The 16,743-nt window shown below is 39.9% G+C and overlaps 2 protein-coding genes across 3 annotated transcripts in view; both read right to left on the bottom strand.

The window, feature by feature from the left end:
- The window catches only part of LOC120570383 (galactose-specific lectin nattectin-like), a 367,842-nt gene that overhangs the window by 118,857 nt on the left and 232,242 nt on the right, over positions 1-16,743 (bottom strand). The window lies entirely within an intron of this gene.
- LOC120570389 (galactose-specific lectin nattectin-like) lies at positions 5,116-11,320 on the bottom strand. 2 transcript variants are annotated; one of them, XM_039818713.1, is made up of 7 exons: positions 11,304-11,320; positions 11,020-11,074; positions 10,075-10,134; positions 8,698-8,787; positions 7,634-7,768; positions 6,093-6,207; positions 5,116-5,992 (listed from the first exon to the last, which is right to left on the bottom strand). In XM_039818713.1, the coding sequence occupies exons 3-7, from the start codon at positions 10,132-10,134 to the stop codon at positions 5,928-5,930; spliced, it is 465 nt and encodes a 154-aa protein (XP_039674647.1). In that variant the 5' UTR covers positions 11,020-11,074; positions 11,304-11,320; the 3' UTR covers positions 5,116-5,927. The 2 variants fall into 2 exon arrangements, with proteins under 2 accessions (XP_039674647.1, XP_039674648.1); XM_039818714.1 differs by having other exon boundaries at positions 11,020-11,040; positions 11,304-11,319.

The raw sequence follows: 16,743 nt of genomic DNA, 5'->3' as shown, positions 1-16,743 counted from the left end.
TCAGCAAAACTTGACCAAATTTGGTGAAGATCGGCCATTAGAGGGCGCCATAATCAACATTTACGTGTTTTGGCAAATAACTCATGGCATTTAAATGTGAAATTTGCAAATGCAATATCTCTACCACAGTAAAGGCCATCAGCATGAAACTTATGATGCTTGTTTGGCATGCCGCTCTGAGGCTCTATACCAAATTTGGCGAAGGTCGGCCATTATGGGGTACTAAGGTCAACGTAGACCAGTTTTGACCTTTTCACTCAATCAATGTTAATGGGATATTGCACCTGCAATGTACCTTGTGGCTCACAACTCTTGATATTTACCGACGTTTGAGTCCCACTTTTGCACGCACCCCGGGTCAACAGGGGTGACACGCGCAAGGAGGCTTGGACCCCATTATAACTGCTTGCAGTTCTAGTTTCTAGTTGCCTTTGTCTGTGTTCTATTTACTTACTTTGTTCTATTTATAAAATGTTGTATGCACACTGATGAAGAGCTTCTGAACAGATTTTCATTGTAAAATGACAATAAACATTTATCTATCTATTGCGCAAGATGATATCGCAATGACGATAAAAAAACTATATATTGTGCAGCCGTATTACTCTTAAGACAAAAAAAGAGCTCAAAGAGACAGAAACAATCATAAAGAGACACAAAACAGCAGCAAAGAGACACAACATGACCTCAAACTCAAAATGACAAAAATACAAAGACATAAAACAATAATCTTGTTTTCGGAGCATCGTCAGTTTGTTTCTGTCACAACATCGGTTCAGTCAGAGAAAAGATTTACCTTTAATGTGTTTCTGTGTGGAAAACATGAATAAATAATGATGATAAAGTTGTATTGATCATCAGAGGTCTCCAGCTGTGAGCAGTGTGACAGTGATGATCCACTGAGATCATAGGCATAGATTTCAGGGGGGATACAAGGGGTATGTTCCCCAATATTTAGAAGACGTAGAAAAATATGAAAAACTCACTCCTCAAAACATGTACAGAAAACAATAACTGTGTCTACTTTGCAGCATCTGGGGTTAAAGAACATGAAGTGAAAAATTAAGATAGATTTATGTAGATTTAAACTTTGGAGCTTCTGGCTTTAACAAGGTCTCATTCTCTAACAGATAATTTGTTGACATGGAGATGATTCCTAAAATAACACATCTTGAAACACGTGTGATGTTTTGAATATGCAGAAAGTTTTGAACAATAAAGGAGAATAATCATTTCCTTTAGGAAATGAAGAGTTTGACAGACAATATTTTGTGAAGGACGACCCCCAGACCCCCCAGTTATAATGTGTCCCCCCATCAATGTGTAAACCAAACCTCCACCCTTGACTGAGAGGCAGAACCATCATCAGATCCAGAGGTTCAGCAGCTGGATCTATAAAACATGTCTGCCCTCTGCTGGAGACCCTGAGCTAACACATCACCGTCTGGCTGTTGGCTTTTAAACAGTGTTGGGGAGGAACTAGTTACATGTAACAGAGTTAATAAAGGTAAATGTAATCTGGTACAGTTACTGGGAAAACAATGTCTGCTTAAATTACAGTTAACTGTGAAAAATATTCATAATTACATTGGGAGTTAGATGTGAATATTTTCTGTAAAAGGCTCGGCCATATGTTGAATAATATTAATTTAGTTCCTTTGCATGTTTTTCATGTGCACAATGTCTTCTGTTGCCATTTCCAGCCACAGCTGTTCAGTAAAGTTAGATGTTATTATTCTGATACTTTGGATTGGTTCTCACCCTTCTGACAGTTAAATCACCTCTCAAGCTGTCTGAGAGTTGCCACTATATGTAGGGTGCGTTTGTGAAAACAAAAGTGTGTGTGTGTGTGTGTGTGTGTGTGTGTGTGTGTGTGTGTGTGTGTGTGTGTGTGTGAGTGTGTTTGTGTGTGTGTGTGTGTGTGGGGGTTATGTTTTTGATCATGCACAACAAAACAAATGATATGATACACTTATCTCAGGACACTTTACAGATAGAGTAGGTCTAGTGGCGAGGATTGTGTCCTCATCTACGCTATTGCAGTCAATGCAAAACAGAGCATCTTTAAACATCAGATTGTCACTAATTGATCTTTGTGAAAAATCATTACAGGCATCTCTATGTTTTCTAAACACAGTACACAAATTCTCTCCATTTTCTAGTAAGAGATGAATTCTTGACAATGACAAATTCAGCATTTTCATGCAGTCCTGCCCCTTGTCTACTAAATGTTGTGAGGCCATTTGTGTCATCACCCAGATAATAGCTCCCTGAGATCAGCACCTGCCAGCGGTTCTGAGTTCCAGCCGCTGGTGTTTTGAGATGATCATACATACAGTACATATATCTAATCAGGCATTAAGCTGTGGACAACTGCCCTGCATGTTTTAAATGTGTCTCTGCATTAACACACCTAATTCATATTAACAATCAGACCAGTATAATAAAGTCATGTTATGACGTCAACCCTGATAGACATCTATGTGTTGTCTAGGACTCGGTGAAGGAAGTAATCAGATACTTTACTTAAGTAAAAGTACTAATACCACACTATAAACATACTCTGTTACAAGTAAAAGTCCTGCCTTAAAAATGTTACTTAAGTAAAAGTGGAAGTATCATCATGAAAATCTACTTAAAGTATTAAAAGTAAAGAAGAATCCTCCCATTGTAGAAAGAGTAAAGGATCCAAACAGTTGTGTGTTTAATGGTCTAATCATCTCAGCTGGACTTGTAGCAGTTATATTGTTGGCTAGTTTACTTTAGAATCAAACATCAGATTTTATAAACTACATGTGTTTTGTGTGCAGAAATCTTAATGTGTTAAAGGAGAATTCAATTTTTAAGTTAATCTTGATCGCTACAGCTACGCGAGTACTTTCGATAGAAAAACCCCGACCCGAATCAGTGCAGGTAACACGGAGAAGCTACAGCTACGTACTACAAGCGTCCCCTGAGCTAAAACGGCAGTGCTCGGGGCAAGTTTTAGAGTGCCTCTGTGCCTCTTAACAGACACAAAATGCAGTTAATATGTCTGTGCCACATGAACAGGGCCCTTACGTGTCAACAAGATGCGTTTTCAACTCAGACATTGTTTAAATTCACCTACTCTGGTCCCTGTCTCGATCCTGCCGGTAGCTAGCTTGCCCTGCTAGCTGATAGCCGTTAGCTGCTAGCTGCCGTCCGGTGAGTGTATTCAGACAGGCTTCTGTGATAATCATCCCAATAACAATCCACGGAACGGCGGTGGTGTGGCTATGTCCTCCAGAGGACAGGTCATGTCACGTCTTGAAGTGTATTCCCCCCTAAAAAAAACAGTAGTGCGGTAGTAGCTGTTAGCTGCTAGCTGCCCTCCGGTGAGTGCGTACAGCCAGATAGCTGTTAGCCGTTAGCTACTAGCTGCCGTCTGGTGAGTGTATTCAGCCAGGCATCTGTGATAATCATCCCAATAAAAATCCATGGAGCGCCCGGTGGGCTGGTGGATGTCCTGCATAGGACAGATCATGCCTTTGCAGCGAAAGGTTTAGATTATTTCCCCCTCAAAATAGGTAATTGAGCACTGTAGTGGTTATGACCATATCAGTGACTATGTAACTACATGGAAACGGGATAAACGATGTCTGTGGCTTGCACAGTAATAGCGTTACTGAAGCTTAGCTGTTGCATCGCGCTGTCTCCTGGGAATTCAGTTGTAGCAGAAAAAGGTAAACAGTAGTGTGCAGATTGGAGCGTAGTGTGTGAAGAGTGAAAAGCGGAGTTGTTTATAAGGGAAGAAGCTTGGAGTATGAAGAATATAGCAGATATACAACACACAGAAGAGCCTTTTGAGTTTGATGGTCGTCCTTATTTATTCGAACCAGAGTATACAGACGAAGAACTAGCACAACTCACAAGAGTTGGAAAGAACGAGACTGACAGACAGAGGGGAAACAGGCAGATGAACTTGCTGCTCCAAGCACAAGCTAAAGCTAGCCTTCAGTAACTGCCTGGCTGAATACATTCACCGGACGGCAGCTAGCAGCTAACGGCTAACAGCTATCTGGCTGTACACACTCACCGGAGGGCAGCTAGCAGCTACTACTTTTTTTAGGGGGGAATACACTTCAAGACTGACATGACCTGTCCTCTGGAGGACATAGCCACACCACCACCGCTCCGTGGATTGTTATTGGGATGATTATCACAGAAGTCTGTCTGAATACACTCACCGGACGGCAGCTAGCAGCTAACGGCTATCAGCTAGCAGGGCAAGCTAGCTACCGGCAGGATTGAGACAGGGACCAGGGCAGGTGAATTTAAACAATGTCTGAGTTGAAAACGCATCTTGTTGACACGTAAGGGCCCTGTTCATGTGGCACAGACATAGTAATTGCATTTTGTGTCTGTTAAGAGGCACAAAGGCACTCTAAAACTTGCCCCGAGCACTGCCGTTTTAGCTCAGGGGACGCTTGTAGTACGTAGCTGCAGCTTCTCCGTGTTACCTGCACTGATTCGGGTCGGGGTTTTTTCTATCGAAAGTACTCGCGTAGCTATAGCGATCAAGATTAACGTAAAAATTGTCCGGAATTCTCCTTTAAGTAACTAGTAACTAACGCTGTAACAGATGAATGTAGTGGAATAAAAAGTCCAATATTTCTCTCTGAAATGTAGTGGACTAGAAGTAGAAAGTGGCATGAAACATAAAGACTCAAGAAAAGTACAAGTACCTCAACATTTGGACTCAAGTAAAGTACTGGAGTACATGTACTTAGTTACATTCCACCACTGGTCTTACTAGTGTTTCATTATTTTTTTACAGTATAATATATCTATATATATATATATATATATATATATATATATACACATGTATTACTATATGCTTTGCAATTCCATTGACCCGGGTCACTGGACAAGCAAATGTAGTGAAATTAGTGACATTATGTCAACGTCAACATTGTGAAGCAGTCCTGAACATTGTCTATTTGATGTCATGAAGCCAGCTGTCTCATCACCTGGCCAATACCTCACTGAGATCAGATCAGGCCTTTAGACCCAGAGGTTGGGAGATCAGCCTCCAGGGTAAATATTAGTGATTTGTCCCTTTTAGAAAACAACAGGACCAGACACTGTTTTTGTGACAATATGTCTTTTATTTTTGAATGCTTAGTTGATTATATAGTAAAGGAAATCAGATGAATAAAGAACACAACACATCAGTTTTAGGAATAAAAAGTAACCAGTTCATTAAACCAGTGGACTATATGAATTATTAATAATTATTATGAAGTGTTATTACAGTTGCATTCTCCTCTTGTATCACAGAAAGGTTCGACAAAATATACACTTTTAATTTTCTATCTGGACATTTTGGATAAAAAGGTCACCACCACTCATGTCTGGTAGGTTTACCTTTGGACGGAGTCAAGCTAGCTGTTTCCAGTCTTTATGCTAAGCTAAGCTACCTGATTACCCTGTTTCCAGTCTTTTTGCTAAGCTAAGCTAACGTCTGCTTGAGGGAACTTCATATTTAGCGTACACACATGAGTTGTATTGATCTGAATAATAACTCTCAGAGAGAAATCTAATTAGTCTGTTAATATTTTATCAGATGATTTGGCGCTGTTTATAACAGATAATATTCAGTAAACTAACTGTAAAATGAAAAAGATGTGCAAGTATTCAAATGTTCTCTCTATTTCATTTTGTGTTTTTTTTTACTGTAGATTAAAGTCCAATTACTGATTAGTTTTGTCCAGATCAGTGAGCCAGTTTCTGTCTAATTCTAAACCCAAATGTGAACTGTTCCCTAACTCTTCAGATAATAAACAAGTGAAAGTGAGTCATCTGTCAGCAGAGAGCTGTTTCTGTCTGCTGAACAAACTGAAAGGGAATCAATGATAGAGATTAGAGATGAGCTGGAGAGGCATCATGATGGTGTGGTAGAGTTACACAATGTTCTTGGAGCACACAAAAGAAGCCTGGTTGTTACAAGCCCAGTCGTTCCAGTTTGCTGTAAAGAGAGTTTCCAACCAATGTAAATGATTACATTTAACTTTTATATTTAAAAGTGCAACATACAACAAGATGTTTTAGTTGTTGTCTTTTTTTACCTCCACCCCAGTTCATCACAATACAGAACTCCGCTCCGCCGTGGTTGTTAGGCTCCCCCGCATTCCAGCTTGTGTAGGTGAAGTGGGATCTATCAGTCCACAACCACCTAAACACCTGGAGGAGAAAGATTGGTTTAAAGTCAAAGTGAAATCAAGAGTTTTTGTTTTAATACTGAAGACTTTTTATTTTCTATAATGAGACTCAACGGATTCTCATGAACGGGTTTGTAAGATATCATATGAAAATGTATGCACAATTGCCTAATTTTGTACGAAATCCTATGAAATTAGCCGACCGCCTGCCGGTGACGTGACAATTAAATTTAGCTGAGAAAAGGTGACAGTGAGTGGGGTAGTGTGCATCATGCAGCAACCACAGTTACGTTAAGACACCAAAAAGACTAGTTAAGATTGGAAAAAAAAAACTGGTTTGGATTAAAACACTCATGGGTAATGAACACCTGTTTCCTGGGTGAAAGTCTTGTGTTTTCTCCTTAACTTCTTCAGGACATGAACACCTGTTTCCTGGGTGAAAGTCTTGTGTTTTCTCCTTAACTTCTTCAGGACATGATCACCTGTTTCCTGGGTGAAAGTCTTGCGTTTTCTCCTTAACTAATTCAGGACATGAACACCTGTTTCCTGGGTGAAAGTCTTGTGTTTTCTCCTTAACTTCTTCAGGACATGAACACCTGTTTCCTGGCTGAAAGTCTTGTGTTCTCTCCTTGTGTGTGTAAAATGAGTGGTGAAGTTATATCATCTGTTTCAGGTAACGGCACACTAGGGTACCGTCTATTTGCTGAATTGTTCCAAGGTAACCGTCGGTAGCTAACGTTAGCAGATAAGCCTGTTGATAGCAACGGTAGTGTTCATATTTATGCACAATGACACATAAAGCAAACTTGCTATAAAAGGAAGTACACGCTGGAACGTTACTGTTGACGTTCAAACAGGCCTTTGTGTGTGTTTTGAGAAATATCTTTATACTGCAAGGCTGTATTTATTTTATTTTTATTTGTTATTTATATATTATTTTATTGCCATTACCTGTTTTCCCTGTTTTCGTACATACAGAAGTTTAGTTTGCTAAATATATCATATATATATAATATTTTTTTAGTTGGATATTGGATGTGAAAAGAAGGAAATGGTTCTAACATTGCACTTTAGATGTGTGTGAATTTCCCACACCAGGAGTAATTTATATAGTTCTATTTTATAGTGATCTATAGTGATTCTATGTTCTATGCAAAATGTAAAATGTTCTGTTAAAGAAAAGATACTAAATTAATATTTGTGTGTGCTGTAAAGTGGTTAAAAAATGAAATCGGAATCGGCTAAAATCGGTATCGGCTGGTCAAACTCAATGAAAAATCAGATATCGGAATCGGCCTAGGAAATTGTAATCGGTGCATCTCTGATAAATACGTGGAATACATACAGATTGCAGTGCTTTACTTTTCACAGCTATATGTACGAATGCTTCATGAGAACAGGCTGAGAGATGAGCGACATCATTTCCTGTGTGATGATAAAAGTCTCACCTGCACTGCGTCAGTGCCTCCGATCCAGGAAGTTCTCTGTGTACCGGTCACTTGGTGAATGTAGTTTTTGAGGAATGCATGTTCCTCAGCTGAGTGGATGGAAGCCAGATTCCCATGAGCGTGCCGGCATAAGAACTAATGGAGACAATATAATCACATTATTAACAGATACGATCTCAGGGCAGGGGGACATTTTAATACTTATGTGGTGTGGACGAAGTAGTCAGATCCTTTACTGCAATAAATGTACTAATACCACACTGTTAAAATACTCTTTTACAATAAAAGTCCTGCAATTAAAATGTTACTTAAGAAAAAATATGTAAGTATCATCGGCATTAACGGGTGTTTATGTATTGGGAGTGTTTGATCTTTTTTCTAATTATGTGGTATTAGTAGTTTTATTGCAGTAAAGTATTAAAGTACATTGGTATTAAGGGACTGTTCGGTATTTATGGAATGGACCACCTGATGAAAATAGGGGAGGGTCATGTGTTTTTATTCTTTGTTGATGGGAGGGTCATCCAATTTTTTTTAGTCTACAGGGGAGGGTCTCCCAAATTTTGTATTCATGAGAAGAGCAAAATTTCAAAGTGGCTTGTTTGGTGCATATTTATCCATGTAGCTCCATGTAGCTCTCTCAGTCTCGGCCCCAATCGCTAGAAGATGGGTCCCTCCTTATTTAGTCAGCCAGACCTGTAGCTTAGAGACCGTGGGATTTCCCAAACTGAATAAATTCCGCTCGCACATGTAAATCTACTGAAATGGCCCCCACACCATAACAGAGGAGTGATGAGAATGCAGATGAGAATGCAGCCGTTTAGCCATCTATGTCATGGCTGTAAAAAAACAATGGAAGTCTGTACAACTTTGCCAAGCGCAAATCAGTACAATAAATCCTTTTTCTCCCAATCATTTTGGAGGGTCATCCAAAATGTATTGCTGATGAATGGAGGGTCAGGTCTATTTTGACTAAAGGTCCCAAAATTCCTCCGGTGGCCCCTTGAATAAGTAACGAACAGTCCCTAAGCATACATGTGTTATGATAGAAAGAACTGCTGTACCTCTGCATCGGCCCAGGTCTTTGCCTGGCTGTAGAAAGCAAAACAGCGAGAGCCAAACTGAGTCCAACCAGGAGGGCAGGCAGGTTTACCCTGTATGAACATGCAAGCCAAAAACAATCAGACTAGTCTATATCGTTCATTTATTGGATTGTTCCTCCGCAGCACTGTAGAGGTAGAGCTGGCAATGCAAGACTACAATCAGAGCAACCCAACGAGCCAGAGATACTATTCTGACCTGGTCAGGAGGTTTTATTTTCTTCACAACACTGTGATCACAAAAATGTCAATTTATTATACAGTACAGGCCAAAAGTTTGGACACACCTTCTCATTCAATGCGTTTCCTTTTTATTTTCATGTCTATTTGCATCATAGATTCTCACTGAAGGCATCAAAACTATGAATGAACACATATGGAATTATGTACTTAACAAAAAAGTGTGAAATAACTGAAAACATGTCTTATATTTTAGATTCTTCAAAGTAGCCACCCTTTGCTTTTTTTGATAACTCTGCAAACCCTTGGTGTTCTCTCAATGAGCTTCATGAGGTAGTCACCTGAAATGGTTTTCACTTCACAGGTGTGCTTTGTCAGGGTTAATTAGTGGAAGTTTTTCCCTTATTAATAAAAAAGCAAAGGGTGGCTACTTTGAGGAATCTAAAATATAAGACATGTTTTCAGTTATTTCACACTTTTTTGTTAAGTACACAATTCCATATGTGTTCATTCATAGTTTTGATGCCTTCAGTGAGAATCTACAATGTAAATAGTTATGAAAATAAAAAGGAAATGCATTGAATGAGAAGGTGTGTCCAAACTTTCTGCCTGTACTGTAAGTTAAACAATACTTTATCAGCCAATAGCATTTACGGTTGGGGAGACTGAACTGATTATCTACTGTTTAGTGTTAATCACCATCTAACTCAGGCCGTTAAGAGCTACATTTAGCTTTAGATGTTATACGAATATGGTCCCTGTTGCACAGGTTTTATCAGCTGACAATTTTCAATGCACATTATGAGTGCAATTATTATTGATAAAAATCGAAAACTGAGACAAATCAGTAGCAGTTTTAACAATGAACAATTTGCAGTTGACTTTAATGTGCCGAAAACAGCACAACCATGAGTAATTAGCATCATTATACAAGCATTTGTATCTATATTTGCAATAACATCTGCTGAACAGAGCCGACATTTACTCAAAAGTGAAGATTGTAAACTGTTTATTAAAAACTGTTTGTAATAACATAACATTCATTTTTACTGTAGCTAAACACCAAATATCTGTTTTTAACTACGGGACAATTTCCGGGTAATAAGCTGCCAGAAATCTTTTTTGTTATTTTAGTGATTTATTTCTTAAGAGTGTACTTACAGCAGCCAACAGTCCGCTGGACAAACAGAGCAACAAAGAAAACAAAAAGACTGACGCCATCTGTGGAAAGATGTTTAACAAAGTCAACAAACTGCAGAGACAAGGAAATAATGGCAGACAATGAATTACTGCAATTGATCATTAATGAGCTATTTATCAAAGTATCCTGCTAGTTATAAGTGTATTATATGATATAGATATGCTTTAATATTTGATAGATTGCATTGTCATCTGCGTATCAGGGGTCGGGTCGCAGGGGCAGCAGCTCCAGCAGGGGAACCCAAACTTCCCTTTCCCGAGCCACATTAACCAGCTCCGACTGAGGGATCCCGAGGCGTTCCCAGGCCAGGTTGGAGATATAATCCCTCCACCTAGTCCTGGGTCTTCCCAGAGGCCTCCTCCCAGCTGGACTTGTCTGGAACACCTCCCTAGGGAGGTGTCCAGGAGGCATCGATGCCAGATGACCAAACCACCTCAACTGGCTCTTTTCAACTCAAAGGAGTAGCGGCTCTACACTGAGCTCCTCACGGATGACGGAGTTTCTCACCCTATCTCTAAGGGAAACACCAGCCACCCTCTTTAGGAAACCCATTTCAGTCACTTGTATCTGCGATCTCATTCTTTCAGTCATGACCCAGCCTTCATGATCATAGGTGAGGGTAGGAAAGGAAACATACCAGTAGATTGAGAGCTTTGACTTCTGGCTGAGCTCTCTCTTTTATCACAACGGTGCAAATGTAAGTGAATGTAATACCACCCCCTCTGCGCCGATTCTCTGGCCCAGCTTCCACTACTTTGTCACCTCACTCAAGAAGAAAACCCCAAGGAACTTGAACTCCTGCACTTGGGACTCATTCCCTCCCCACAAAATGTCCTCATGATAAAGATAGGATTAGTTATTATTAAACGTAATAGATGAAATTGTGATAATTGAAATATGATTACCTTTGCTGCAGTGATGATTGGCTGACAGAGGAGAAGAACAAGCTGATGACTGTCACTTAAAGAAAACATCACAGATCTGAATAGCATTAAACACTCAATAATAACAAATTAGTTTAAACTTATCTGGACAAACATCATTAATGCATCCACAGTCTGCACTTATTTTTATCTTTACTCAAAAGAATAAACTATCTATCTAATCTAAACTAAATATATAATTTTTTCAGGCAAATCTTTCAATGATAATGATGACAATAAAATGTGAAAACGTCCATTATACTCACATCAATAATCTTTGTTCTGTCTGGTTTGGTTTGGAGGGAAAAGAGAGTCACAGGCCCTTATATACCTTAGAAAGGGGAGTGGTCTTAGTCATGATTGACACTCAATGTAGTGATGCAGGTAGAGACTTGATATTTAACCAATATTTAACAGGGTGTGAAAGTCAGGGTCAGTGGTGTATGACGGTGTCTGGATGCAATGAACAATGTCTGTGTAACCGGTGGACTTCTGCGTTGTGTTTATTTTATTCACCACAGCGTGACAACAGGATCTCTTTATGATGATATCCGGTTATTCTCTCTGGTGACAAACACGAATAAACAGAATAAACCTCGTTATTAATCAGAACAGCCTGCTCAAGCTTCTCACCTAGATGGGATTACAAAACGGGCATTAACAATTGGCTTTAAGCAATACAATATACAGTGAAAACATACCTGGTGACAAACATGAATATCTGACCACAACTACAAACCTGTGCTACTTACCTTGGAGAACCAATACTTACTTCTGACTGCTTCCAACGCATCTCCACTTTTACATCTTTAGTGAGAAGAGTAGCATTCCTGGTTCACATGGCAAGATCCCACTAACACACAATCTGAAATGGCCTAAGCAAAAAATGTTATCCTAAAGCCAAACAAAGCACAGCTTTTGCCAAAGAACTGTCACCCCTCTGAGCTAACAAAGCCATTTCCAGAAACAGCCAGTTGCAGACGATCTAATTTGTGTTGGAGGCCGACTATAGCACTCCAACCTTGCAACTGCAGAAAAACAAAAACAAAGTAAGGATAGTCACATCTCTCTATTGCTCACCTAGCCTGGTTGCACAGAATTCTGTGAAATGATCACGAATTGTTAACAGCGCATTTCGTGGTGGTGGCACGTAATGTGTGAAAAATGTGTGTGGCCACCACAGAAAACAATGCCAATGTAAAGTCAATGAGAAGATGACATAGCATTAAGAGTGACTACGGTAGTGAGTACTATGTAAGGCCGAAAATCTGCATAAGGAGATCGGTTGGGGTGGTGGATGGGTCAAACAACAGGACTTTCACCCAGGAGACCAGGGTTCGTATCCTGTATGTCAAGTTTCGTAAAGTGGCTTTCTTCTTTTCCATCCCATTCTTCCCACGTGTCACGGAACCGTAAGCCCTCCCATGACCATTTCCTTAACTTAAAGGGCCGTGTTTATGTAACAGAATTCTTCCGTGGGCCCATCACGGAGTTTTCGGCGATCCGTGTTCATTTTATTTCAGGCAGAGAGCAAGAGGGGGGTCATCATGTTACGCTGCATGAGTTTGAGGGCTGTACACATCGAGATCAGTAAGTCTATGGATACGTCAAGCTGCATAAATGCTCTCAGGCACTTCTTCACACTGAGAGGCTCTGCGAAACAGCTCAGATCTTCAGACCACTGCAAAAGTTGCAGTCTGAACCGGCCAGTCTCAGCTCGACTTACCTGTCTCAACAGCCAATAGCAAATTCATCTTGTAAAGTCAGCTAAAAACTAAATAAATAAAATGATCCATAATAATTTTATTTCGGTAACAAACGTCGAAATGGCATATAGCCGGATGCTCAAAATGCGCCCGAAAGCACGTATGGTAGAGCGAGTTTGGGAGTGACTGAATTGAGGGAGTGCCTAGGACAAAGCCGTCACAGTGCATGAAAAGTGGGATTTTCGTTAGTGAGCGGCACCGTAGATTGTCGTGGAAGTTCAGGTTTATGACTGCACACAATTTACAGGCAACACCAAAAACTGCCGTGAATTTTCGAAAATTGACGTGGGCCTTGATTGGCAGTTGTCCCCCCATGACCACCCTCCCCTTAATTCTAGGGGAGGCTTTATCATGAAAATGCTATGAGCTATACAAATGCAAATCAGGGTAGCAGCAGGGGGAGTTTTACCCCAGGTGACATTTATCTAAAAGGTATTAACTTCATTTTAAGAAAAACTCTAAAAACTTTAAAGTGCCCATATTATGAAAAAAACACTTTTTCTGGTATTTGGGGTGTTCTTTTGTGTCTCTGGTGCTTCCACACACATACAAACTTTGAAAAAGATCCATCCATGCTGTTTTGAGTGAGATATGGTTTCTGAATGTGTCCTGCCTTCAGTCTCCTGGTGAGCTGTTCAAAATTGGTGACGTCACAGTCCGAAATGAGCTGGCTAACCGCAACCGTTAGCTCGTAGCGTTAGCATTAGCATGCTAACGCTAATGCTAACACTAGCATGGTACCTTGTTCTCAATAGCAAAGCACTGCTACAACACACACAAGTTCACCATAATCTACAAAAGAACTACTTACATGTGCGCCCTCATTTAGAAGTCTCCCAGCTAATCCTGCCTTGTAACTGACTGAAGTTGGAGAAACAACCTGTCTTTTACTTCTATGGAGCTAGCTAGCTGACATGATCTACATCTGAGCTACTGAGCATGTGCGAGTGCAATCAAAGATAGTACAGAAGAAGAAGATGAAAAGAGGTCTCACTCTGTAGCTAAAACAGAAACCAGGTGAAAAGAGGATCTGCAGCAGTGAGAGAGAGCTGTGCAGTACAACTAAAATATGGTGTTTTTTGAAAATTAAACCATGTAAACCTATTCTGGTACAACCTTAAAATACAGTTATGAACCTGAAAATGAGTATAATATGGGCGCTTTAAATAGATCAGGCTCACTATATCCTAATTACAGACGCTTACATTTTAGCTTGAATTGATTTATTTAATGAAAGTACAGTACAGGCCAAAAGTTTGGACACACCTTCTCATTCAATGTGTTTCCTTTTTATTTTCATGACTATTTACATTGTAGATTCTCACTGAAGGCATCAAAACTATGAATGAACACATATGGAATTATGTACTTAACAAAAAAGTGTGAAATAACTGAAAACATGTCTTATATTTTAGATTCCTCAAAGTAGCCATCATTTGCTTTTTTATTAATAAGGGAAAAAATTCCACTAATTAACCCTGACGAAGCACACCTGTGAAGTGAAAACCATTTCAGGTGACTACCTCATGAAGCTCATTGAGAGAACACCAAGGGTTTGCAGAGTTATCAAAAAAAGCAAAGGGTGGCTACTTTGAAAAATCTAAAATATAAGACATGTTTTCAGTTTTTTCACACTTTTTTGTTAAGTACATAATTCCACATGTGTTCATTCATAGTTTTGATGCCTTCAGTGAGAATCTACAATGTAAATAGTCATGAAAATAAAGGAAATGCATTGAATGAAAAGGTGTGTCCAAACTTTTGGCCTGTACTGTATAATAGATTAGTTACTGTGTATGTCATTAGCAATGGCCAATGTTATGTAAAAAAGATACACAAAACAATTTATTACAACAATTAGTTTTAATCAAAGCTAAAATGTGGATTCCATGTAAATGACATCACAGTCTCCTACAGCTCAACCACTGTGCATAGTGGCATGACTACAGTGACCTTTCTTTGCTCTTAAATGCACAGTGGATGTGTTAACACCCAGTCTTCATCCCCTCATCCGCTTTTCCCCCCTACAACGTTGATTGTCGGTGATTCCATTATCAGGAGTGTACGTTTCTTTAATGCAGCTACACACTGTCTCACACAAAAACTCCGGGATCTATTACCTTCTCTCCCGACTTCCATAAAAAGGATCATTGTTCACGTGGGAACCAACGATACAGTCCGCCAACAGTCGGAGCTGACCAAAAAAGATTTTCTTCAACTTTTTAAGCTTCTATAACAATGTGGCAGATCTGTTTTTATCTCAGGTCCCATTCCCACACTGGGTCGTGGTGCCACTCGCTTCAGCAGAGTCTTTAGCCTTCAGAACTGGCTGCAGTCTGCATGTGGGGCACAATGTTGGTTTTGTTGACAATTTTAATCTTTTTTGGGATCAATATTCTCTCTTTATGAGAGACGGCATTCATCTTAACAGGCTGGGCTCACAGGTGCTAGCCGCTAACGTCCAGCGTGTTGTGCAATCCTGACTAATCACACAACACACACACACCCTGGAATCCCTTTCTCCTTCTATGGCCTCACCTCAAGATACTGTTTGCAGCACTAGCCCCCCATACTGTCTTCCCTTGTCATTAATACCCTTGAGGTTGAAATTCTTTACTTCCCCCTCTTTTTCTCAAAAAATGGTTATGGTTGGTGATTTTAATATTCATGTCGATGAAAATTCCTGCACTTTTGCCGCAGATTTTCATAATATCACTGAAACTTTTAATTTTATCCAACATGTGTCTGGTCCCACACATGTTGGGGGTCACACTTTGGACCTTGTTTTTACACTTGGTCTTAATCTTGACTCTATCTGCACTGAGGAGCTGCATGTCACTGACCATGACTGCATTTTATTCAACCTGTCTTTTAATTTGGATTTACAGCCCAGTAAACGCCTAAGCAAGTCTCGCATATTAAACCGCCTTTCAGCGGAAAGGTTTTCTGCTTCATTTGACCAAAGTGCAGTGTTGTCTTATAATACTGACATTAATGGTCTGGTTCACTCTTTCAACACGTATTGCTCATCACTTTTGGATAACGTGGCTCCAAGTAAAGTGCGACTTGTCCCTTTAGTTAATTTCTCCCCATGGTTAAATGACTCCACTCGCTCTTTTCAACGTTTATGTCGGAGGGCTGAACGACAGTTGAAAACCACCAAGCTTCAGGTGCACCAGATCCATCACAAAGAGCTATTACTTGAATATAATAACATGGTTAAGGAGGCGAGGACATCGTACTTTACTAACCTTATTGCTTCTAGGAAGCGTAATCCCAAAATCCTTTTTGACACCGTTAACAATCTCGTAAATCCCTCTCCTCCTGAAGTCTTTTCGAAAAATGACTGCAGTGACTTTCTCTTGTTCTTTGAAAATAAGATCAGAGATGTCAAGAATAGCATCATCCTCACTGCTACGGCATATTCTTTTCAGTTCACTCGGCCGTTAACTTTGAATTGTTTTGCTCCTATTTCGTTAGAACTCACTGACTTGGTGAACAGTATGAAGCCTTCCTCGAGCCCGGTAGATGTTATACCTACTTCCCTTCTTAAAAATGTCCTCGGGTCTGTTAGTACTTGTTTACTTTCTATAATCAACTACTCTCTGCAAACCGGTTGTGTCCCATTGTATTTTAAACATGCAGTGGTTCAGCCACTTTTAAAGAAAACAAATCTGGATCCCTCAATTCCCGCAAACTATAGGCCAATCTCCAAGACGCCTTTTTTTTCCAAAATTTTAGAAAAGGTTGTAGCTAATCAACTCTCTGCTGTTTTAACCACGCATAATATACTAGACCCATTTCAATCGGGCTTCTGTCAGAAACACTCTACAGAAACCGCTCTTCTTAGAGTATCTAATGATCTAATGATGTCTTCTGATGCAGGGAAATGTTTTGTTCTGGTACTGTTGGACCTTAGCGCAGTGTTCGATACTATGGA

The sequence above is a fragment of the Perca fluviatilis genome, chromosome 12 (genome assembly GCF_010015445.1).
Source record: "Perca fluviatilis chromosome 12, GENO_Pfluv_1.0, whole genome shotgun sequence".
Classification (NCBI taxonomy): domain Eukaryota; kingdom Metazoa; phylum Chordata; class Actinopteri; order Perciformes; family Percidae; genus Perca; species Perca fluviatilis.
Note: the sequence above shows the minus strand (reverse complement) of the source record. Positions and strands in the feature narration are given on the sequence as shown.